The sequence below is a fragment of the Corvus moneduloides genome, chromosome 1 (genome assembly GCF_009650955.1).
Source record: "Corvus moneduloides isolate bCorMon1 chromosome 1, bCorMon1.pri, whole genome shotgun sequence".
Taxonomy (NCBI): domain Eukaryota; kingdom Metazoa; phylum Chordata; class Aves; order Passeriformes; family Corvidae; genus Corvus; species Corvus moneduloides.
The window spans coordinates 99,362,738-99,387,072 of record NC_045476.1 but is presented as its reverse complement, the minus strand read 5'-3'; the positions used below and the strand labels follow the sequence as shown (position 1 = coordinate 99,387,072).

General features: G+C 39.8%; 1 protein-coding gene across 1 annotated transcript in view; it reads right to left on the bottom strand.

Moving 5' to 3' along the window:
* GALNT12 (polypeptide N-acetylgalactosaminyltransferase 12) overlaps window positions 1–24,335 on the bottom strand; it is a 47,629-nt gene that overhangs the window by 6,143 nt on the left and 17,151 nt on the right. Inside the window, exons 4-8 of the mRNA XM_032119812.1 lie at window positions 23,270–23,455; window positions 20,889–21,006; window positions 15,173–15,349; window positions 12,463–12,594; window positions 5,492–5,605 (exon numbers count right to left, since the gene is read on the bottom strand). Of these exons, the coding sequence (XP_031975703.1) occupies window positions 5,492–5,605; window positions 12,463–12,594; window positions 15,173–15,349; window positions 20,889–21,006; window positions 23,270–23,455 (727 nt within the window). The remainder of the gene's footprint in view (window positions 1–5,491; window positions 5,606–12,462; window positions 12,595–15,172; window positions 15,350–20,888; window positions 21,007–23,269; window positions 23,456–24,335) is intronic.

Below are 24,335 nucleotides of genomic sequence, written 5' to 3'. Positions count from 1 at the left end.
CAGTTATGGTGGAAGACTTCCTCAAAATGTTATACTTATCATGGTCATTTGCCAACTTTTGGACGTCATTAAAGAGCAGCAGAGTTTGAGAGTTGTTTGTATTTAGCACGCTTATGAATAATTTAGATGACTATAGTGCACGGATGTGTGTTTAGATCTGATTTAGATGATACTCAATAAAGTAGAGGAGAGTTTTATAAACATCAGAAAATTGCTTATTACCCATAGTACAGCTGCATTAGCAGAGACCAATAAAAGGATGAGTGAGAGAAGGAACCCTCTTTTGTTTTGTTTCACCTCTGGAGACGGTAAGACTTTGTGAAAGGGGCTGTACCACTTCAGAAATGTATATATACTTGAACTTACCACAAAAACATCCTTAACAACCACCAAGGCTAATAACCTTGAAAGAGGAGCTGGAAATTGAGTTTCAGTATAACAAAATCTGCAGCCATCCATTTCCAAGTGTAAGAGCTCTGATCTAGACTACACTGATGGTAGCTGTTTCATTAAATTTACCCCTCCCATTATCACAATCAGGAATTTCTCTGCCAAGGTGGCTGTCACAGCCTTACACTGACCAATGCTCCCCATTGCATCACCATATGGAGCCTCATGGCTTTTCTTTTCCAGCAATGATGGAAGCGACCAACCCCTCCAGAATGCACCTGTTTACCACCATTCATCTGTGGTAAGCCACAAAGGGAAATGAGTGTTTTGAGAAAGCAACATCAGGTTTGAAGTCTCCCTGCTGACATAAGACCCTGGAGACCAAGACTTTCCCTTGAAAACTATTGCTAGGATCTCTTCCCACAGTGAAGGTTGCACTTCCTTTACATTTGCCTTATGCAAAAAAAAAAAAAATCTCACCAACAACAAAAGTAAACTGTGTGAATATTGGTCCTATTATTATTATTTTCCCTAATGGGCAGGGGCTATTCCCTGGCCTTTAGGCTTTACTCCCAGGTTCAGTATCTGATTGGCACAGGGAAAACCTGCTACTTTGGGCGCCACAGTGAACTACAGGGACATGCATTTTAATCCTATGGCTTGTGAATTAAGAAAAAGCCTCAGTTCTGCTCAGCTGTGTGTGGATGGACACTTTTTACAGCTGCCACTTTCACAAAGCCATATTTAGAGCCTTGCTCGTTAGGGGATTTATTAGACATAATAACTCTTTAGCAATTTGTATAAGTGAAAGCCTGCAAGCTGCTGACTGTACCAGATGCATCAAGAATAAATGGAGCAGCTACTAGATCAGAGCACTTCTCCCTACTGACATCTTTCCTGAATGGTCTCTCAAGGACTTGCACCAAATTCCGAAGAACAGCAAATAAAATGGTTAATTTCTGGATAACTTTAAGGAACGGGGTTATCGTACTAGCAACCAAGCACTCCTGCCTTGTTGCCCAATGAACATAATACAGTTCATTACCCTACACTGCTTCAAACTGAATAAGTACTTCAGGCTTTAGGCTTTTCCAAGCTCTGGTAATACATGGAATAAATCTCTTCCTCCTCAAAAGGTATAGTGTTTTTTAGTTCCCTTTTCTTGCATTCTGTCAGCAGAAAGAGGAAACACTTTCAAACTAATCCATGGCTGAATAACTAGCAGCCTTGCTGCATTTCTTTCCTTCTGAGAATCAGTAGATCCCCTTAAATGCTATTGGGAAACTTGATGAGGCCTTTTTCTCAGTGTCTCTGGCTTCTGGACAATCTACAGCATATGCCTCAGCTGCATCAGTGTCTCACTGGTACTGGAGCCAGCAGCAGATTTTGGCTACCTCACTGGACCCTGAAACACACCTTCATCCTTCTCTGTGCCTAGCTACTGCTCTTTTGCATGTAGGAGAAAGTTTGCACTTGATGGGTAGAACCAGCAGAGAGGTTAGCAAGTCTGATACTCTTTCTTGCTGAAAACCCAAGGGCTTTGCTAAGTTCTTTGCTTCTCTCTCACTATTTACGTCAAATGTATCAGCTCCAAATGGGAATTCTGGGAAGAACATTGTCAGTCAGTGTTTTCCCATCCTCTTATCACATCAGGTTGATTTCTTGCCATCATGTATTGGTGCCCTCTGTACTGCTTCCCAGCCATACCAAGAAGGGCAAGGGGCCTTACTGGTGTTGAATTTCAAAGCTTTTCATTCTCATGTGTGGGGCACATACTCCCAGAAAACATAAGCAGCCTGAGATGCAAGCAATCAGTAGCCAGTGTTTTGTGTATTTCCTGCCTCTCTTCCATATACACTCAGCTCTTAACACTACAGTGTTATCCTCACCTTCTTGTGATAATGAACATACTAACTAAAAAAACCCTCCAGTTAGTTTTTTCATGCTCACACAAAAGGAGTCAAGGAAACCCTCTCAATTAGACCACGGATTCAAGGAAGAACAGCAATAAACTACCAGGAACTTTAGTTTTCTGAGAGTGGTTTTATTCACTGAGATGTAAAACAGGAGAAGGTGCTGGACCTTATAATTAACCAAGAGCACAAAGGTCTCTCCTCTCGGCACAGTGCACACAAATATTCAGAGGTCACTAAGTGGAGATTTGTTTCCAGTGAGAAGAGTTTTGCAGTTGTCCCCTACAGGAAACTGGGGTGAAGCTTGGAATGAGGGTTTGCTGCTAAAACTCTATATAGGTAATTAGTGGAGTGATGAGAACAAACTCAAGGAGAAAAGGCAGGAAGAGTTTGGAATTAGGATGGCAGATTCCCTTCCAAGGGGCCAAACAAAAGTTAAGGGCTGCCAGTTGTCAGTAAACATCTCTGAACGTCTGTGGTTGTTGATACTAGAGGAATACCAAAGCTTGCCACAATCATTTCATCAGCAGACAGTGATGGATGTAAATGTGGAAGATTTGACTGTTTTGGTCCTGACAGTGTCACCTGCCTAGGAACTCACACCACAAGGAACAGCCTGCTACCTTTCCAGAATGACTGTCAACAAGGTGGTGGGACAGGAAAGAAATGGAGAGAAATGTCCTGCTGGTAGGTTTCACAGCTGCTTATGAGCCAGAAAAGTGATCTCCGAGTCCAGCAACCCCAACTTCATTTCACATCTCACTTGTGTTTCTACATCTTGTCTTATTTTAGCCTTCCTCTGTCCCCCCCACCCATAACTCTTCCTGCTGTCCACTTATTCTCTTGCAACTACCTATCACCCCTACTCACGCCCCCGTTTGCAACTGGTATCTCAGCTCCCATGTTCAGTGATGCTGCCCCTTTCCACTAAAACGTTCTCCAAAGACTCTGCTTGGTTCACTCCCTGTCTTACTCTTTCTTCTATCATGCTCATCACCTGTTGCCGAACCTCTATCCCAAATTATTACTGTCCTTTGTCACCTTGGCCCTTTCTCCCTGGCTCCTGCCAGCCGTCCCATGCTTTTGTCCATTTCACTAGTCTTGTTTTACCCATTTCCTGTGTCTGGCCTTCCCTCCTCAGGCTCTACAGTTCTCTTGAGTCATCTCATATTTTCCTTTATTGGTTTATATTGCAGTCAGGTAGTTTCTCCATTTCTCCTTCCTCCTCCTGCTCGCATGCCAGCAGAGGGAGTGGTTTGCACAGCTCCGAGAGTGTCGCTGCTTTCAGCCTGGCGCCTGCTACCGCAGGTACACAGATGCATTGCACCATCAGCAGAGATGGAAGAGCATTAATATCCAGTGATGTGATATCTTGCAGTAAATTCAGTTAATCTCTTAGTGCTAGCTAAACAAAGGATAACCGTAAAAATGTCATCCCATGACAATTCATCTCTCAATTATACTTCTCTTTTGCTTTCACCCTTTATCTTATGCCTTTATTTTTTGGCGGGGGATGAAATTTAAGCAAACTCTTTGCTCAGAGAAATACAAAAAATGCAACCCCTCTCCTCTCTGTAATTTGCCGTACAAGGAAAAAAAAAAAATCTATAAATACCTTTGGCATGTTACCAGGTAATCCTATACATGAAATACTTCTTAATCTACAAAAGCAATCAACTCTTACTTATAAGAAAGTGGCTTGACAGGGTTATCTGACTGTTAACTTCTCTTCTATACAGATCTGTATGCTTAACTTGGGCATGAAACTGAACTGAGGGAGTAAAAGGGATGAGGTGGGGCTTAGCATAATTGGCATACATCTGACAGTATTGAGATGCTTTGGCTTTTATGGTGCAAGATTCTCCTCCTGCCTTCCCCCACATACTGGCCTTCAGGGCAGAAATATTAGGAAACTTAAGACATAAACCAAACAAGAGCTAATAAATAATACTAAGTAGTTCTAGTTATAATAGTTTAGGCAATAAACTTGCTATCAGCAACAAATCTATTTCCTTTTAAGATCTGAAGTACATTGTTGTTTCTTTTCCCTTTCTCATGCAAAATGTAATTCATATTAGAAGCTTTCTCCTCAATACAGACTTGTTTAACACTCCTCAAGCTTTTATGGTTTTTTAAAAGCAGAATTCAGAATGATAGCAGGTACACAGCTTATCTGGCACATCTCTGGTTTCTTTCCAAACTTTGTTTTCCTTTTTTTTCTTTTTTTCCAAACATTCCTACTTGCATGTTTGGATTAATTTCTTTTAAAAAAGGACCCAAACAGTCAAGCCACTCAAGCTGACATAGGGTTATGTACCAGAGGTCTCACAAAACCTTTGGTACTTGTCACTGATGAGACCATATCTCAAGTACTGTGTTTAGTCTAATCTGGGTTAGAAGCCAAAAATGAAGATAGACAGGCAAGTACACACCCCACACCAAACACCAAACTTCAATTCTGGAGGGTGGTCACTCAAAACTATGCAAAACAGCCATTCTAGCTCGGCACACAGTGCCCCACAACACTTTTACCATGGCATTACGCAGAGAAGTTTATGGGCATCAACACTAACCACTGCTGCACACAGTTTCAGTCAACATGGACAAAGACACCAGCATTTTCAGCTTCAGAACTTAAAACCAAGAGAGCAAGAATGGAAGTGTTAAAGAGAACCCCTTCTCTCCAGGACTGTGGAGCCCAAGCCCAGGAGGACATTTCTGTAGAGTGTAGTACTGGAGAAGATGTGGTCCAAAACCTCTTGTGCAGTTATACAAGCACCACAAGGAAGAGACATGATGACAGACAGAGGTGGAACTAGGTGAGGCTGGCAATGTTATTAAGAGTTTTAGAGGCATGGACAGACAGAAGCTCAGAGGGGTTTTGGAGATGAGTGAACACTATAGCTGCACTGATGTATTATTAACCCCTGCTAAGGAGCCCTGTGGAAAGGCATAATAAAGGTATGCATGAGTTCCCTGGGCTGGGTAGACACATCTTCAGAATGAAGAAAATCTGACCTGAAGATACATCAAAATAAAAAGCATTTAGAGCAAGAATTAAAACTTGAGCTAAGATCACCTTCTTGTTGGCAACACATGCTCTGAGCATTACTGCAATGACTTTACCACACTTCCTTACATTACAACCATAAGTGTTAGTCAAAGTGAAAATAAAACATTATTCTTACCTGATTTTGTCCCATGCCATGGCATGGGTAGAGTATGACCCTCTGTCCAGTTACTTGGTGTTCATTTGTAGGGTTATAATCAAAACAGAAGTTTTCCATTCCTCTATTCTTCAGCTAATCAAAACAAAAGAATATTTTAAAATATTAGTCTAAAGTAAGAAAGGTATTCTGTAGTCACTCTACACCCCTCCTGCTGGGCTCTGAGATCCATCCCAAAGCTGGTGCACATTAACTGGAATAGATCAAAGGGATGGAATGGTAAAATTTCTCAGACTAATGTGAAATAAAACTGTCTGGACCGTCTTGACTTTGAGCATTGAAGAAGGCAGACACGATGGCTTCCCCTAGGAACGACACTGTGTTCCAATGTATTTGCAAAGGAAATAGGTAGAAACTATGAAAAACTATGTTGAAACCCAACAAGCCAGCAACTCATGCAGAACAAGAGTCTGCCATGCCTTCTTCCCCCAGGATCTATTTGTTCAATTTTCTTATGAAAAGATGACTACACACTTTTCTCAGTTTGTCAAATGTGAAATATTAGGAGGATTTGTTCTCTAAAGGACACCAGTACCCTCTTGAGGCGGAACAAGAAAGATTTTAGAATCAGAAATCATGAAAGTAGGCAAAAATGTATCTTTGGAAAGAGACACTAGGTGTGGTATTAAATGCTCTTTACTCATGTTGCTGATCTCTGACAGAAGAGGTGCATAACTTTTAGATTAAATTTTAAAATATTAAGTTAGCTAACTTTAAAAACAGCAGGCTAGTTAACAAGGATTTGTATTTAAGTATTCAGGAGGCAAAAGTAATTGAAAATACACAATGACATAACCACTGATTCCCGGTATTAGCCACATAACCAAATTTGAAATTACACAGAGCAGAATAAGTTCTGTAAACAAGAAGCTGAATGCCCCTGTTACTGAGTGTAATTATATCACAGACAAAAGGAACAAGCAGAGTAAATCTCAGAAGAGTTAGTTCAGCAAGGTGTAATTTCACTGCTCTTCCCTAGTCATGATAATCGAATCCTGAGTTCTTAATGTGGAAAATAACCAGACACATAGGGATTGCAGGAGGCTAAAACCAAACAAAAAAGACAAACTACAGGGCCTAAACCCACCACAGAGCAAACCACACAAGTTGGAAAATTTAATACTTGTGTTCTATCTATGTTTGCTTTGCCAACTTCTACTTTGAGTGCTACCCAACATCCTCTTTCCACTGCTTTGTGCTCACTCCCACATTAGACCACTGCAACCCTCCTTGAACAGTCAAAAGAAAACATTTTGTTTACCTTCCTAATAGGAGGCAAGAATTACACTTAGAAAAACAGGAAAGAGAAGCGTCTTACACAGACTATTTTTAACACTGCCATGGAACTACATAAACCAAACAATAAGCTTCTCATGTTTCTACATTCTACATCAGGAGACATCAACTTAAAAGTCATAACCACATAAAATGGTAATTTTATCTCTACAGTTGTTGTCAGCAACTGTCTTCAGGAACAGAGGGTCTCCCATTAGTATGTTTAATAATGTATGACTCTGCTTGTCTGTCTACTGGCTACAAGGGCAGCAAAGCCCTTATCCATGATGCCCTTCCAGGCAATCCAATGCCTTCACTACTGCTCTTTGCCATCAGCCCCTGGCACGCGCTCAAGTGTGATCTCCCATTTGGGGCCTGAATTTTTAAATAATCTATTTGAAAATGCCGTGCACCACCAGAACTACAGTAACTCTCCTATGCATGTTACTCAATGCTCAAACACAAACAACAAAAGCTGTGTAAAAGCTTACTAAACTTAAGCTTCATTTCAGATGGTTTGAACATGAGGCTGTACTCCAGGGTGTTACCATGTTATGTTCTCTCCTTTTTCTGTTTCATGCATAAATGCTTGTAATATGTGCTGACATTCTCCTACACATACATGATCTATATTTTGACCTGGCTCTTCTATTTTGTCAGACATTGGTAGATATACCCACACTACATCAGGAAGTCCAATTTATATTTAAGATCTAATTAGTAGGAATAGTATATTCAAAGCTTTTAAATTACCTGATCTGAAATGACACAGAAAGATTTGAAAATCTGGCTGCAGCATCATTTATTAAAAAAACAACAACAAAAACCACAAACCTACTCTCTGTTCAAAGGCAGAAACAAAGTATGAGAGAAATTGCAAAATATTTCTCTCTTGTTAAATGAGAATATACAGTTTAAGTTTCTTTTATGTACAACAGCTCTATCAAAATAGTGATCATACACTCATTTTTGAAGCTATGTTTATTCCCACATCCACTATAAACAAGTCATGCAATAAGAACAAAATTTTCTCTGTGACTTACCTTAGTTCTTTTGCAGAGTGCTGCATTAGAGAAACAGAAGCAAGAAAAAATGTTGATCACCTTGCCGTTGAAACACATCGTTCAGATCTACAACATTCTACCCATGCAGGACTATTGGCTGTGTCTTTCTACAGCATGTGTCTCCTATTGAAACATTGCTGGTGTTACTCACATGCCATGTAGTTACCACTGTTTGGAGGCTGAGACAGGTAACAAACAGCAACTGCTGAGATATTCACCTTAGACCTTATCCTGTACTGCTTGGAGAAATTTAAATCTGTTGTTTCCTAACATCTGGACTCTTGCATATAACTACACAATACAGATGTCATTCTATGAATAATTCTTAGTTTGGGCTTGCATTTTTTTAAGACAACGTCCATTGTAAACAAACCATCAACAACAGATTTTTGACATTAAACCTTCATTACATTGGTTGATAAATACGGCCAGTGGAGCGCTGCCAACCTTCCTCTATATCCACAAAATAGATCAGAATCCTCTTTATTCTGCCAGTGTGGCAGTGGTGCTGATCTATTAGTGATATGGACAGATGATACTGTGGGACACAGTAAGATATGAATTTGCAGCAAGCCAAACAGCTTCACTAGTACTGATCAAACATAAGCTTTTACCTCAAAGGTAATCCAAGGAGTCACAGGGAATGATTCTACTGAGTGAATGCTATTGTCATATCACCTGTTAACTTCTTAAGGCCAGTGCTGAAAAGGCACTAATAACTAAAATCCTCTGTAAGACCCACACACTGCTGTTGGATTCCCTGGCTCACCCCAGCAAGTCCAGATCTCCCTGGGAGGCTCAAAAACATATAAACATGTGGTTCAAACAATGGTATGTTCACTTGAGATTACTATGAAACACTTGAATTCCTTTTAGAAAGCCTCTCCCAAGCTTTCAGAGGCTGTACAGCCAACCAAGTGGTGCATGTTTTCCTGTGATGGGCATAAGATCTCCAGATCTAGTCAGTCCTAATCTTGGCTACCATTTCAATCTCAAGTGGCAGCTCTACACATTGGATTATAATGCAGTTTTAGAGGTATATCCTAGAGAAGGGACCCCGATACCTCTGAGAACTTGGAACAACAGACATGCAATAATATCTTTGATTATGTAATTTAAACCACATTGCTCTCTTATTCTACAAGCCTGACCATATATACCATGTGTTCTTTAGATAATTTAAATAAGGTTCTCTTTCATGATGCAGCAAAACAAAATTCTTCATAGTTTTAAAGGCACAGTTTAAAATCTTCCTTCTGATTTTTTTTAAGGTTATATCTAGCCTAAATTAAAAGAAAATTATGACTGAGCACTTGGAAATGAAGATGAGATGGTCATGGAGGAAAATGGGGAAGGAAGCTGTCAAAAGAAAAATTCAAGTTTTTGATTTCCTAGCTGATTCAGTCAGTGACAGATGCCTTTACAGATAGATGGCAGAAAGAGCAACTGGATGGAAAGTCACAACAGAAATCTATCAGCTTAGTTGCTTCACATTCAGCTGGAAGAAATATCAGCTAGAAACTGAGAAGAACAAAGAAAAACTTATGGTGTCAGAACGTAGTATAGTCTCACTGCCAAGAGACCAAACGTACAGAAAATTAGAGCAAAATCCCGATTTTTGTGTCACCTCTCTTTTTTAAAAATAGTCTTGATGCCAAGTTCAAAGCCAAATTCACTGACTGACCATACTCTTTATCCTCAGATATGCACCTCAATTCCAACAATACCTAATATGTACCTTAGAGGAGAGAAGAGCCCTGACTATTCCCTTGCTTTGCAGCCATGCCTTTCCACGGTCACCAATAACATGAAAAGACCACAGAGCTGCCCAGTTCCTCTGTCTTCATCCAGATGCACAATGCAGCAGTGTCACCAGACTGACTAATACTGAGCACACCAGCTGGCTCAAAGTTCTTCCTACAGATGCCCACACCATCCCTTCCCAGGGTAGCTAGGATTTGTAAGCTGACCTAGTCTGTGCTGTCTAGGTGGGCAATCTGTGCAGAACTGGGGCTCAAGTCTTGTTGCAATTTCACACCTACCAAAGCACAGCTATCCACTCTGCCAGTAAGTACATGCTGAAGGATGGCCAAACCAGATGCTGTGCCAGAAAAGGATACATCAGTGCTCTAAAAGGTATTATCAGCCTTTCCAGAAGTGCTGACATCTTCTTATTTTAACCCACTGAGTGCCTACCAGCTTCACTCCTTCCTGCCCCCGCAAAGAAATTATTCAAGTCAAAAGGTTCATGTCCCACAAAGTTCGAGAGCTGCTTGAAGCCCAAGAAGAAGCAAGAAGATATTTATCTCATTTCTAGGTCTCAGGCAGTTTGCAGGAAAGCAATCATATCTCAGGCAAAAAGGTTCATAATTCAGTATGTTTAAGTAAAGTTTTAGGCAGCTAGCCTTTTAGACAATTAAGGGTAGTATGGATATTTTTATCTATGTATCAAGAAAAAAAATGTAGCACAAGAGTCTGCTTGTCAGTCCACAGCACTGAATGCTGCTCAATAATTCTTGACTCTGTTTGAATAACACATGGGTGATGTATGGGTAATCTTAGAAACATTTTCAACTTCAGTTCAAAAGTAAAAAGATTTTTAAGGGAGGTAAAAATCCCCATACTCTCTTTGAACAATTAAATAACCTCACACTAAGTTGAGCTATTACCAAAGCTGACACTTTTAAACACAGTATTTTTGTGAACCAGAAAAGCACTGCACAGCTAAGGCGGGAGTAAAGAACACCATCAGTGATTCATTGAAGCTAGCAGATGGGACTCAATATCCACAAATCAGCTGAATCAGTAGGTGTCATTTCTGCACTCTCAGTTTCTCAGAGTACAACTGTATTTCAATCACATTTTAAATTCTTCTTCCTCCCAAAAAGTGGTGTATTCTTATTATGCTCACGACTAGATGACAGCATTTATGAATTGTTTTTAGAGAAATATATAGAGCACACCTAAATTACACTCTAGATACCTCAAGCAGCTCTGAACAAGAGTTATTATTTCTAGGTACTGTCAACCCTTTACCTGAGAATGACAATTAAATCATAAAAGAAACTGCACAAATCCCTTCTCTTCCCCAGGAGGCTGAAGCACTATCACTGGCACCAGTCTAACCCTTTCCTTTGGAGGGGGAAGGATGGGGGTGGAGGGAAGAATAAAATTCCTGAAATGCTCCTGGAAGGTAAGTCTTACAATATCTTACTGCTTCAACAGTCTCAGACCTTGTCAGTGGAAATCCAGCAGAAAAGAGCAAAAACAGAAGCAATGTTGTACCAGGGTTTGTTCAAGATACTGGATAATGGTGGGTAATACCTTCCACGCCAGTGATCACACAGATACCACCTCTCCTGCAAGCTCCAAGACAAATGGAGGAGGGTGGCAATTCTCCCAGAGGCTCCTAAGGGCTTTTCTGACAGCTGGTGCACTCCCTGTGGGAACTCCCACAGCTCCCCAGGGGAAATACTGTTCCCCAAGGGAAACCACAGCATTTCCCCACTAGGAACTTTTTCATTCAATAAGTTACAAAGCTGTTAGGGCAGACTGTGGGGAGACTTGGTTCCTGAATGTTTTATATGTCCTGAATGTTTTGTATGTCCAACCCGATCCAGATTAGATTTTTTTTTCCATTGCTGAAGGAGATTCAGCAGAGGCTGAGTAACTGAAGGGCAGATGGCAGCAAGACAAGGGCTGGATGTGATGCAGCAGTGTGGGAATGCAGTTTAGCTGGATCTGCAGAGTGATCGAGTTACCGGCAAAAGTACTTTTAAGTCAGTGTGGCATTGGTAATCAGGAAGGTATTGGATACATCTTTGCCTGGTGGAAAGGTGCAGTTTTGTGTTCCTAACATGCAGCAGGTATCTGGTGATTTTTCAGAGGAAACAGGTATTTGCTGCAACATCTCTGCCTTCATCCCTTCCAAATGAGATTGCAGTAATGGAGCTATGGATGTACATGGAGCTATAGTTTATACTTATTTGTAAGCTGCAAGAAGCATACAGAGCTGTCAACTCTTAAAAAGAGAAGAGGATTCTGATATTGAACCCATTGCATGTGAACCCTTGCTGGTCTAAAGTGACCTCCAGATTAAAAATTAATAATATGTTGGTTTTGATATACAGAATCCCCTATGATCTGGAAGCACTTAGCACCAGCTCTTCTTCCCACCACCAGAGCATCATAGTTTTCATCAGACAAAATGTACAAACACATGTGTTAAAGAACACTCTTTTCCTTTTCAATTCAACAACTAAAATAAAACACTTTACTGTTCTCTTTTTTTGTTATGCAACGTTTCAAGAAATAAACACCTCATTCTTTGCTGCCTTTAACAGTCCCAAGATGTCACTTAAAAAGAGTAATTCCTGGCAACCTTACCTGTTCTCCTACTCTGTCACAGAACTCCTTCATAAACATCATTCCCTTAAATAAAGATTCTGATAGAAACCACATTTTAAAGTCTACCAATTTTAACTGAATTCTACCAAATTCTGACACTAATTTTGGCACAAAAACACCTTCACACTGACTTAGTAGGAGAGCTCAGAGAACTGCAAGTAGGCCCCCTTCTCAGCAGCCACGTACCATTCCAAAGAAACCTGGTCTGTCCTCGGGTACGTGAAGTTCTGGATATACGTTCTCCAAGAACCATTTGAAGTCCTTACATTTCAGCTTCTCTCGTAGAAGTCTCCTTTCTGTCACATCTCCATATGGCTCCTGAAAAAAATAAAAAAAAAAATAAAAAAAAAAAAAGAAGAAAAAAAAATTTTAAAAAAGATTAAAAAAACCCGATCCAGAACAGATGCTCTTTTAAATTATCTGTATACATTATTAGGAACCGTATGCTACAGTGATGAGTAGGATTTCTAGCCAGGAAAAATCACCATGTTTGGGTGCCGGATTTGATTTCATTATCCTTACATTTGTTAAATGTTGACAAAAAAGAATTGGAACTGTGCAAGTAAAACTTTAAAATATTCTAGAAGACAGTTTGTCTGAGCAAACTCCCTGAATCTGCAAGTGAGGAAGCCCTTGAATACAGATTGCTGGAGACTGAGAAGGCATATTGGAAAATAAAACTTCCTTTAGATAGATAATTGAAAATCTCAAAAGCAGAGAATGAATCTTGAGGATTTTAAATTATACCACCATCCATTTGCAAATTACCTGTACAGTTTTACACTTAAGTGATGAAATTCGTAAAATCTGCTAATGCATCCTTTGAACTTCATCCTTTTGAGGGGTGGGGAGTATGAAATCTTAAACCTCCAGAGAAAAGCTTTCACTGCAGACTTTTCCCCGTCTATGGATTGGAGCAGAGTTCACATCTTTTTATGTCTGTCTTCAAAAGCCTCTCTTTGTATTGACTAGGGACTTCAGATAGTCAGGTATGAGATAGTGTTTGCAGCCCCCAGATTTTTACAGGTCACTTGACGCACTCTTACATCAGACCACAAATGTATTTGCATTTCTCAAAGTTGTGGAAATACCACTGAAAACACAAAGCAGTTGTAAAGCAGAGGCAGAGATGCCTGTTTGAATAAACAAACAGCATGATGTATTAGCTCAGAGGTCTGAACGTTAATCTTGAAGTGAAACTTCACGGAACCAATTTTTGCAGCATCAATCATTTTCCTGTTATGCTACAGAACTGAATATTTGGGTTTGATGAAGTAAAAAGGTCTGAACTCAACTGCTGCAACAAGTGGTGCACAGAGTATTATGGAAACTAAAGTTTAGCAGCAGCTGTTTTGATACGGGGAAAAAAAACCCGCATGAGTTTCAGCTTGAATCCACTGTGTTACAGAAAGACAATACACGAAACTTCCCATACTGTCACAGAAATATCCTTTAAAGTTAAAGCTCTGTCATTACACACATGTAATGTAAGATTCCCAGCACTTTACAAGAAAAATTGTCAGTGTTTATTGCTCTTTTTTGTGTATGACAAGCTGAAATCAGCCTGGCGTTGCCTATGGGTGAATCCCATATTTCTCTCCAAGTCAGACTCTGATAATAAAACCTAAATGGCTTTTACGATGTTAACGTAAACCAATTATTACAAATGTGTGGACTATAATAATCTAATTACCCAATTTAATCCAAAGAAACACAAGATGAAAGCTAACCAAATTCATCTTCTCCAGCATCCTCCAGCATATCTTTTAAAAGCCTCTTGTTTTCAAGAGCAGTTTTCCCCTGGTGTGTCTATTGGGGTTGGCCATTCAGATGAGCTGGGGACTCCCTGTGCCCCACACTGGTCCCTCAGCTCTGATCCAGTGCAGAAAGAGACAGGTGCCCAGCAGCCCACCCCAGACACAGAACCAGAAAGGCAGTGTTTCGCAAACTTTCCATGCAGAAAGATCATTCTGGGGAGATCAGGCCCTTCCAGAAACAAGCAACAGCAGACAATGATTTTTTTGGGGCCTGAATTTTGGACCTTGTGCCAGAAGTTCATTTAATTCCTTTCTAGACACTGTAAGGACATTGCAGTGTTACTGTCTTCCAGCCTTCAGGCCCCTGATGATAAATACATCCAAGTTATGAATTTGCACACTGCTTTACTGTTCTGACACACTCAGTTTTCACAGTAATAATTATCCTTAAAAATTCTGCAACAAATGATCTTGTATTTTAATTTCAAGGCAAATATAAACACTAACTTAAAAGAACCGCCAAAACCAACAGAACTGATAATTGAAACATTTTATTAGGAACATTTTCATCTGAGCTCCCACGACTGATTTTAATTAATCTTTTTAATATTGATTTTGGTTTTGCTTTTTTTTCTTTTTTCTTAACTAAACATGGTGGAGCAGTAAATCAAACAGAAAAATCTATTTTATTTTATATCAGTCCAAAGTTTTACAATTATCACAAGACAGGTAATTTTGCTAAATATTGTTACCATGCTGTACTACTGTCCACTGAAACGTGTTGATTTGCATTCATTAATTGTGTGTCTATAATTCTTTTTGAGAGAATCCTGTATCAGGCATTTCCCAGAAGTGCACAATTCTCCTTGCTTTGATCACCTCATTTCATGTTATTCTTTCATTTATTAATTCATTCATTTAATATTGACACGGATTGGGCCACCTTGTACTCTTACAGAATTTCTAATTTTTTCCAAGCAATTAAAAATCATACACTTATTCTATGCCTGGGAAGAAGTTTCAGAAGAAATAAGAAATAAACATGAAAAGCACTTCCTGTTAAATATTAGCTTAATCAATAGTTAGTAGGTTGAAAACAAACGCTACCGAAATTGCAGGAACAATGAAGCTGAACTCACCAGGCGAGCGTGTGGGTTGCGGTGGTAATAAAGCTGTTTGTATTCATCCATCCACACTTCAGCTGCACGCACACTGTTTGCCAAAGCTTTGGACCGTGAGTACGGAGCTTGTTTGGGGAAAACGTGACCTACATGGGAGCAAGGATGGATCTCAAGACTTCCTCCACACTGCCATATCTGAGCAAAGAATGACATTGTGTGTATCATTAATTTGAGTCTTTGCAAGCTCAAGGATATAGTAACAATAAGCCTGTGTGAGAATAACACCATCTCAAGAATACACCATACTACAAGTAACACAAACAATAATTTTGTGTCTCATTCGATGACTAAACTGGAAAAAATTACATCCTCGTTGCTCTTAGTAATTAGCTCTGAGTTCACAAGGAGATAACCACATCTCTGGTTTTATCTGGAGAGCAATTTCCTTTCTTAATTTTATTTTCTCATGATACGATGTGGTCTACAATATAAGTTATGCAGACATTGTTAAAAAAGAGAAAAAAAGAAAAAAGAAGAAAAATAAAAAATAAAGAGAAATAGGAGAGAAGAGACGAGAGAGAAGAGACGAGAGAGAAGAGACGAGAGAGAAGAGACGAGAGAGAAGAGACGAGAGAGAAGAGACGAGAGAGAAGAGACGAGAGAGAAAAGAGGAGCATGTTTCTTTTTCAAATTAACCATGTAAATAGCTATCTCGGAAAGAAACCGATAGCTGATAACTAATTCTTACCAGAAATCTATACATCTATATATCATCTATATATTCTACTGGAAAGCTGACTTGACAAAACAGGTACGCTTGTTATATCACTGAAGAACAGTCAGTCGTGCTCCCATTTGTACATTTACCAATCTAGAAGGGAGACAGAGGTGCCTGGTGATGACACTAATCTTTTCCCTTGGAAAGGTAGGAATGGTACCCCAGAACCAACACATGAAAAGAAAAAGCAAAATACTTCTACTAACTTATGGCGGTCCAACTGACAACAATGAAACAACCTCCCCTATCTAAACCAATATTCCTGCTTCATGCCAAGGAAGTACTTGCACCTGAACGTGGAATTGGCAGAACCCTGCCAACCACCACTCTGCCCTTGTGCTCTGAAGGTCTGGTTTGAGGAGAGATAGATATCCTCCGGCCTCTCTGGCTCCCCTGGTCAGGAAATGTACAGCCCATAAGATAAAATCCAGAAACAACCACCAAGTGGATCCATTAGCCTCAGCACTCTGTGCACATTCTTGTAATTACACCCTTCTCCTCTGAAAACCAAGGACTTTTGGCAGTTCATCTACACAGCCACTTTCCCGTCACCCGTTCTGACCTCAAGTCTGATTACCTGAAAGGAAAGCACAGCTGGGTATTTCCTATTTAATATTGTTTGTGACCACAACATGGCAGACAGCCTGTTTCTGGAGGGTGCCTGAAACAAGGTTTCTGAAATTTAGTCAGATGGGAGAAAGATGGGACATGTTGCTTTACTTGAACTAATTTGAGGCTGTCACCAATGGCTCTGATAGACTTTCCATAAAAGATTTAGACTTCTGCTCATGTATTCAACCATGCATAAATGGCAGCTCATCATTCCTTTGTAAATCGAAGACAAAGGAAATTAGCTGGGATAGGTTTAAGGGGTAGAGGTTTGCTCCCTGACAACCTTCTTGTATAAGACATACATTTTTAATTATATGTTATTCAAATGAACACAGCAGGAGTGAAAGCTATGAGGCAGCAAATAAAAGCTCTGTTGCTAACAGTGTCAAAAGATCAGTGACGGGACTTTTCCCACCTCTCTCTCCAGAACTTTTAGGGATCTAAAAAGATGAAGGCTTTCAGCTCACACAGGATAGGACTTGGTTTTAGACTGCTAACTTTAAGGGCTTTTTTTAAAGTTACTCAGAATTTCTCTCAAATTTCTAAATTTGGAAATCAATGAGTGTCATCTCCACTGATTTGGTTTTGGATAGCAACATCAAAGGAATGAAACAAACTGACCATACCTCTGTTAAATTGATGACAAAAAGAGAATTCCATAACAGCTGAATTTTTAATAATTAAAGCTCTCTAAAAAATAACTGTAGGCTGCTAAGCAATGCTCACTAAATTCTATGTATTCCATAAAAAAAGTAAAAAAATTATCTTCTCCTCCTATCACAAAAGAAAATTAAATATATTTTAGCTAAAAAAAAAAATCTCATAAGGTTTATTTGCTTTCATTTTAATGGAAAACATTATGACCTCTATATAAAATCGGGTACAAATGAACAGCCATAAAATAAAGCAAGGAATTTAACAGAGAAACTAACATTGATTACTAAGTGTTAAATAAGTGGCTCTGCAGAAGGTTCCCCATAAAACTAGTTCAACCTTCTGTAACAGAAAAGCATATTAGGTTTCATGTATATTTTGCAAGCTCACATACATGCAGATCTGTTTCTTGACTAGGTCTGGCTAATTCACAGCTCTCATTACAAAAGCACACATTTTTCCTTCACTTCAATAAGAAAACAGGGTGACATTCCTTTTTTTACTTCCACTTTCATCTTGATGCATGCTATTGGCATCTTTTCTTTTGTTTTCAGAGACAGATGGCAGCATTATGAAAACCTACAGAAAATGTTCAGATCTCGCCTTGGGATCACCATCCCTGCCAGGTCTCTAGACAATTGACCTAGTGCTGGGTCATTGAATGCTAAAGAATAAAAGCTCTACCAGCTCATGCTAACATTTTAAGACTATCTGGAAGAAATAAAAAACATAAAAAGGATGCCACATCCTAAAAAAGGGCAAAATGTGGAAAACTTTATGTTTCTGCTGCTCTCTCTGCTACAATTTTTCTTGATGACTTGTGGCTGAGCCCCCACTGTGGTGCTTATGCACAATCTGCTGGAAGCTGGCTGGGTGGAGAGGCACCCCAGACACGTGGACCCATCCTGGGTGTTCTCAACACAAGGCAGAGCTCCAGATCCAGACAAAAAGAAGCAATACAAAAATACTGCAAAAGAGAAGACCCCGAGTGTTCTGAGGCATATCATCCAGGCTTATGGGCAATAACATTTCTGAAAAGAAAGGCCTTTTTGCACATGGTGGGCTGAAGGACAGACCACAGGCATATTAAGCCTTGGTCCAGAAACAAACTTACATTGCAGTGCCACTTGCAGGACCAAGAGCAGAGAGGGGAGGGAAGCTGCAACCAGGTTCCCTTTGCTCTGAGTACAAGAGGGAGAAGATGAAAGAGCATGTTTTGAATCCCTCAGAAAGAGGAGTTTCAATGCCCATTATGCCTATGAAGTGAAATTTTATCCAGCCAAATAGCATTAAGCAATCCCAAATCAAGGTACATTGACTCGATTCTGCATTCAGCACGTAGCCTCCATCTCTCTTAGTCATCATGCTTTTAGCGAAAGTTTTGTCCTTGTTGCACCTCTCAAAACCACAGAGAATTTCTTCAGTTCAGAATAATCGAAGTGCAAGAAAGAAGAGGCTTGAGGACAAGTCTTTTCATGTCATTGGGAGAGAGTGGTGTTTCCAGAGATGAGAACAACAATAAATTAATTTACAGTGGTTTTGAGTAGCTCTGCTCCTAATTTTCAGGTCTGACAGGTCTAGAAAACAAAAGGACAACAACATTAACAATGATTTATCCCTTTCGACCTCTTGGAACACTGTGGGCAGCCAAAAGAACACAGTTAAACAACATCGTAGCACTCTGCTCTCTTCCGCAAAAATCCTCACCACGCAGAGCTCAAGTACAAGGGCTCCAAATCAAACAGAGCAAAGCATGTTGTGTACAAATGCCCAGGTGCTACTGGCAATCTGCACTAGGAAAATTGCCATGGCCAGCCATATTTGTTGGCCATTGCACAGTCTGTCCTGTTAAATCATTTGTCTCCCAGGAGCACTTGATCCACCTGCACCCACGTGCTGGCTTAGCCCCTGCAGGGCGTGGCAGCGCGCTTGTGCGCTGCCTCCTGGGGACTCTGCTGCTCCCTTTGTGCCTCTCCTGTGTGCTGGGCTGCCTCTGATGCTTCCTCTGTCCCATGAGGAGACCACAGTCCTGCAAGCTGAAGGAGTAAAGGCACTGCTCATACATGCTGCTGCACCCCACCCAGGAGTCCTGGCTCAGGGGAACCAGTGACATAAAAAACGAGACTGGCTGCCAGAGCTTCATCGAGGTCAATGGCAATGAAAGGCTGAGTCTAAAGCATCAGCTGGTACTCGGGCACTCTGCATCAAAGGGAAGGTGTCAGGCTGTCTGCAAGCCTTGGTCTCCCCAAAAGCAAGCACGAAGAGCAGAAAGCCAAGAACTGCATGCCAAGTGTGCCATATTAGAGGTTTTCTACAAGGAGTTGCAGCTCTGGCTACACGGGAACCAAAGACTTCTGTTTCAGAGGGCCACTGGGCCGATGGAGGTGTGTCAGCTGCTTTGCGCTTCAGGTGGAGGCCTGCTGAACTAGACCAAGACTACTAAGTAGGCTGTGTTTGGGCTTACGTGCCAGAAACTTTTCCCTAAGTGGAAAAGGAGGTGGTCATGAACTCAGATCAAACAGCATTTCCAGTTGAGAAATCTCCCTCCAGAGAGAAACCATATCAACTCTAGGCATGTGCTTGTTATCATTCCTAATAATTTTTGTTCCTTATTTTTATACCCTCTTTTGTACGATTTCTGCACTGCAGGCAGTGGGAGACCAGAACAACAGCTAGGAAGACTCCATGCTTCTCTAGTTAACACACAGACATCAAGAGAGACAGTCTGCTGATGCCTCCTTTCTAAAGAAAGTAGTTTTGTAGCAGTAAAATGCTATTTATCCCTGAAATCATTGTCACCTGGTAAAAAAACCAAAAACCCTCCTGTACCACAATTCAATGACTCACAGAAATGCAAACATGACCATCAAATATAACAGATGATGGGCAGAACAGACACAGGAAATCCAGGAGAATAGGCTGTGAACTCCCTGAAAGCCAAAAGTGGCCCTACAGCTTCCCTCTTACATCACCATTGGATTGCTTCAATGAACTAAGTGTGATATGAGGCAAACCATAGGCAGCCAGTGCTCAGTGGGAATCAGCCACAGCACTGGTAACAGCCGAGCTGAGGAGGAACAACACTGCTTTGATAACCCGTCTGGACTGTCCTGTGTCTCCTCTCTTTTCCCGCTGTAAATCCTTTTCCTTACAGCTATTTGCCTCACACCTGAGCACTTGGTCCAGCTTCCTGTGCAGTACAGCTCTACAGTTACTGGAGATCTTCCCTCCCACCTTTTATAACCTTTATACAAACTTATTCTCAGGTGAAACAGAATAAAGCCTTAAAATTAGTACAGGGGCTGCCTTCTCCTGCCCCACTGGGAACTGCTCACTCCATCAAGCACAGCAAGAACTCTGAGTCACATCAAAGAACTACAAATCTTCCCAATGACCTCCTTCAAGCTGCGGGATGTAAACTTCACCCACTAGTATCACACCCCTTTTTACATTTCATACTAGAGCTCAAGACAAAGACATGTTTTTAAAAATTGCTTTAAAATGGCTGTTTTGAAGAAAAACACAGCTATCCTCAAGTGCAAGAACAAGATTCATACAAACACCTTCCAAAATACTCCCTTCTTAACACTTGCTTACGTTACAGCTACCTCATTAAGTAAAAGGGCATGAAGAAAGAAATAAGAACTTGTTGTATTCTGAGGAAAAGAAACTTTCAATTAAACCACCTACCCTAAATGAGAACTCAAGGTTTTCTCCTCCCCAGACTTCCATTCCTGTGTCATAGGAACCAAGATAATCAAAATACTTTTTGCTCACAGAAAATAATCCACCTGCCATGGTTGGAGACCTATAAAAGAGGACAGTAACTCTGAATTGAATAAAAAGAAAAAATATTAAACTGATGGAACAGATAAAAAAATACAATATATTTTTATTTTCTATTTCTCAGTCTTTTCTGGATACAAAGTAACAGTGAGAAATCCATCAATTATTATGAGGCCATTTGAATTTAATTTTCTAATAAAAAACTGTATCTGAAAAAAGCACCAGAACGTAAAAATATTGTGTTAAAATAATTTTTTCCTATTGCAGTGTCTTTGTGTGTAAATGAAGAGCCTCTTCACATAACACAACATTAGCTTCCTTGTGGCAGAGCTGTATAGTTGGCTCTGAAATTCTAAGTGCTGTATCCTTATCTATTTCACTTGGGTAATAATTAAAGAAATATTTCTGCTTTAGTAATTAAAAACAACAACCTTGATCCCACTAATATCAATTGAAAAAAACCTCTCAGATATCAATTATTAAGTAAATATAGCTCCTAAAGAGATTTGTTTTCTAAGAAAATCTACCCCTCTGTATGTTCTTAAATTTTTTACTAAGTTTGGGGAGAAAAAAAAAAAAAGTGAAATCAGGAGTCATAACTAATTCCTCCTTGAAGACCACAAGGCCCAGGGTGACAGTGCACTTAAGGGATGTACTTTCAGAAGGGCAGAGTGTGCACACATGCATAAATTTGTATTTGTTCAATATTGTTCGTAATTGTTTACAGTCTTAGGGTGACTCTCTTTAAAGTGTCAAGTATATAATGGTGATTAGAACTAAGTTCAGCTGTTATTTCATGAATTTTACTAAATTGCTGTTGAGGTAAATATAAACAAATGTGAGGTACAGTGATCAATTACTCTTAATCTGTCAAAACTAATTTTACCAGCTATCTTTTTGAAGCAGCACTGTCTCACACTGTCATATGTTGTTTCAAAGAATGGAATGAGATGAGACAAGACAGAAGGAAAAATAAGAAACTCCATAACCAGCCAAGTCCTTCTGTTTCCCCCCAGATCTCTCTTTCCAAACCCAGCTGTTGGTGACACCACTCTCAGCACTGCTGCTTTCTCCAGACACTTGTTGAGCTCACAATCCTCAGGCTACCATGAAACTTTATCCCTCATCATTTTCTTCTTGGCATGTCAAAGACAATTCTTCTTATCATGAAGAAAAAAAGCATCATATTTGAATTAAATGTTTTAAAAATATTTACTCAATTTTGAATTTTTTTAAGGAGGATGTGGACTAATACATGCTGAGAAAGACTAAATTACTACCTCGCTTTTCCCATTTAAAAGAAAGTTCACTCAGTTGAGGGTAAGTTCATTAATATTTGTGAAATACTGAGTATTTCACATATGATAAGCAACCTAGAAAAGACTGAGAAAAATTAATAATTCCGTGTTTTTTGTGGTCTATACGGTAACAGATAAATGTACGAACAAAATCACAGTATTAAAAATGCCAAACCCATTAATTTACCACAATAAACTGCTGAAATATGGCAACTTCCACAGCAGATGGGGATAGGTTGAACATGGCAGATGCTCAGCTTTCAGGATCTTGTCTACCATTCCCATTTTCCAGATGCCTTGTTTGTTCTATTATTTTACCTCTCCTAAAAATACAACTTTGAGTGACCAATAATACCAATTGATGGCATCTTGTCTTAAAATAAAACAAAACTAAAACCCATAATGAAGACATCAGCCTGAGCTCTGCAAGTTAGCCCTTCAAAGAAACCATGGTGGATAGCAGGTGTATAGTTTCACACCAGTAAAGAACTGGCAAAATGGTTCACCATTGAAAATAGCACAGTGAACTACAACTATCATTACAGCACAGAAAAAAATAAATCTTCAAAACTACTTTTACCTTCTTAATCAGATTAGTGATTTTTTTCCCTTTTCATCATCGTCCATGATACATTTTTTACAACACGAAGCTCTTTGCTTTGCACAGAGGACATCCTCCAGTATTAGCTAATCAGTTACACTCTTTCCATGTGCTGATAAGCATCTGTAAGAGTTTGCCTAGAGGAGTCAAGAGACTATGCAATAAGTTGTCCATATGGAAGATGACACAGGAACTTCAGCTTTTAGAGCAATATTTTTTCCAGGAGCATGGTAAGCAAGAGCTATTTTGAAAAAAAAAAAGGGGGAACTACACAAAATACATAATTTTCAGTAATATGTTCATTTCCCGAGTATCTTTCAGCACCTGGCATTTTCAGGTGAAATCAAAAACACATTCATAGTTTCACAGGACGCATAAAAATTAACCTGATGACGTCGGTCTTGGACTTCCTCCGTTTTTGTTCTCTTTCAGGGGTACTATGCCAAGTAAAGACCAGCCTCCAATCAAATCCACCAATCTGTGGCTCACCAGCATTTCCCAAGTACTCAAATGTATTCCAGTCAATAACATCAATAACAGGGCAGACAACAGCTGTTTCTTCTTCAGCAATCCTGGTATGTTTTTAAAACAAAAAGGTGACTTCCATTAGGAACTTCTCTAAAAATAAAAAATTGGAAGTGACAAGAACAAAGAATGCTTACAGATACCAAACATGAAGTTTTGCTCCTTTTCAATTCATGCTGCAATGCAAGGAAATGATGATACAAGAAATACAAGAATAACCTCCATTTTCCTACTGGGGATCATCAGGAGGATATCTCAGGATGCACTCCACTGTAGGCACCTGGCAAACATCAGCCTTCCTGGACTGTGGAAGCAAGGCATGCCAGATGGCTTAAGATAACACATTCAGCATCTGGCTTGGCTGCCATAGCCAGCACCACTTTATCAACAAAACCTGTCTATTTTCTTTTGTACAGGTAACTGTTTTTAAGAGAGCAACTTGATTGCATTGTTCTGCAATGATAAATAATAAACTAGCCATCCTCTTGGCCCTTGAAGTCATGGCTGTTCTTGAAACTGTGATCATCTGCAAATGTACTGAGTACTGTAACAGTAACTCAAAAAGAATCCCTGATCTTAAAAAAAAACAAACCTGCAACATGGGAATTACACCTCCAGCAATGAAACATACCTGAAGGAGGCTTCCAGAAACCCTGGCAACATAGGAGATGAAAAGGAGAAACAAGATAGCACTGCAGAATGACATTCCTATCACCAAGGGTGATCTAAAGATAGTCAAGATCTTTATCATACTAAGAATACATCAGAGCTGATGACATTTCTTGCAGATCTACTTCTACAAGGAGATAAACCTCTTCCTCCCATTTCTCAATACCATGAAAGGTTTTCAGGATTTCTTCCCAAAAGGATTTGTCATTACAGAAGGCAGTGGGATTCTTAGCCTTCTCCTCACCTTCTAGAACAGCC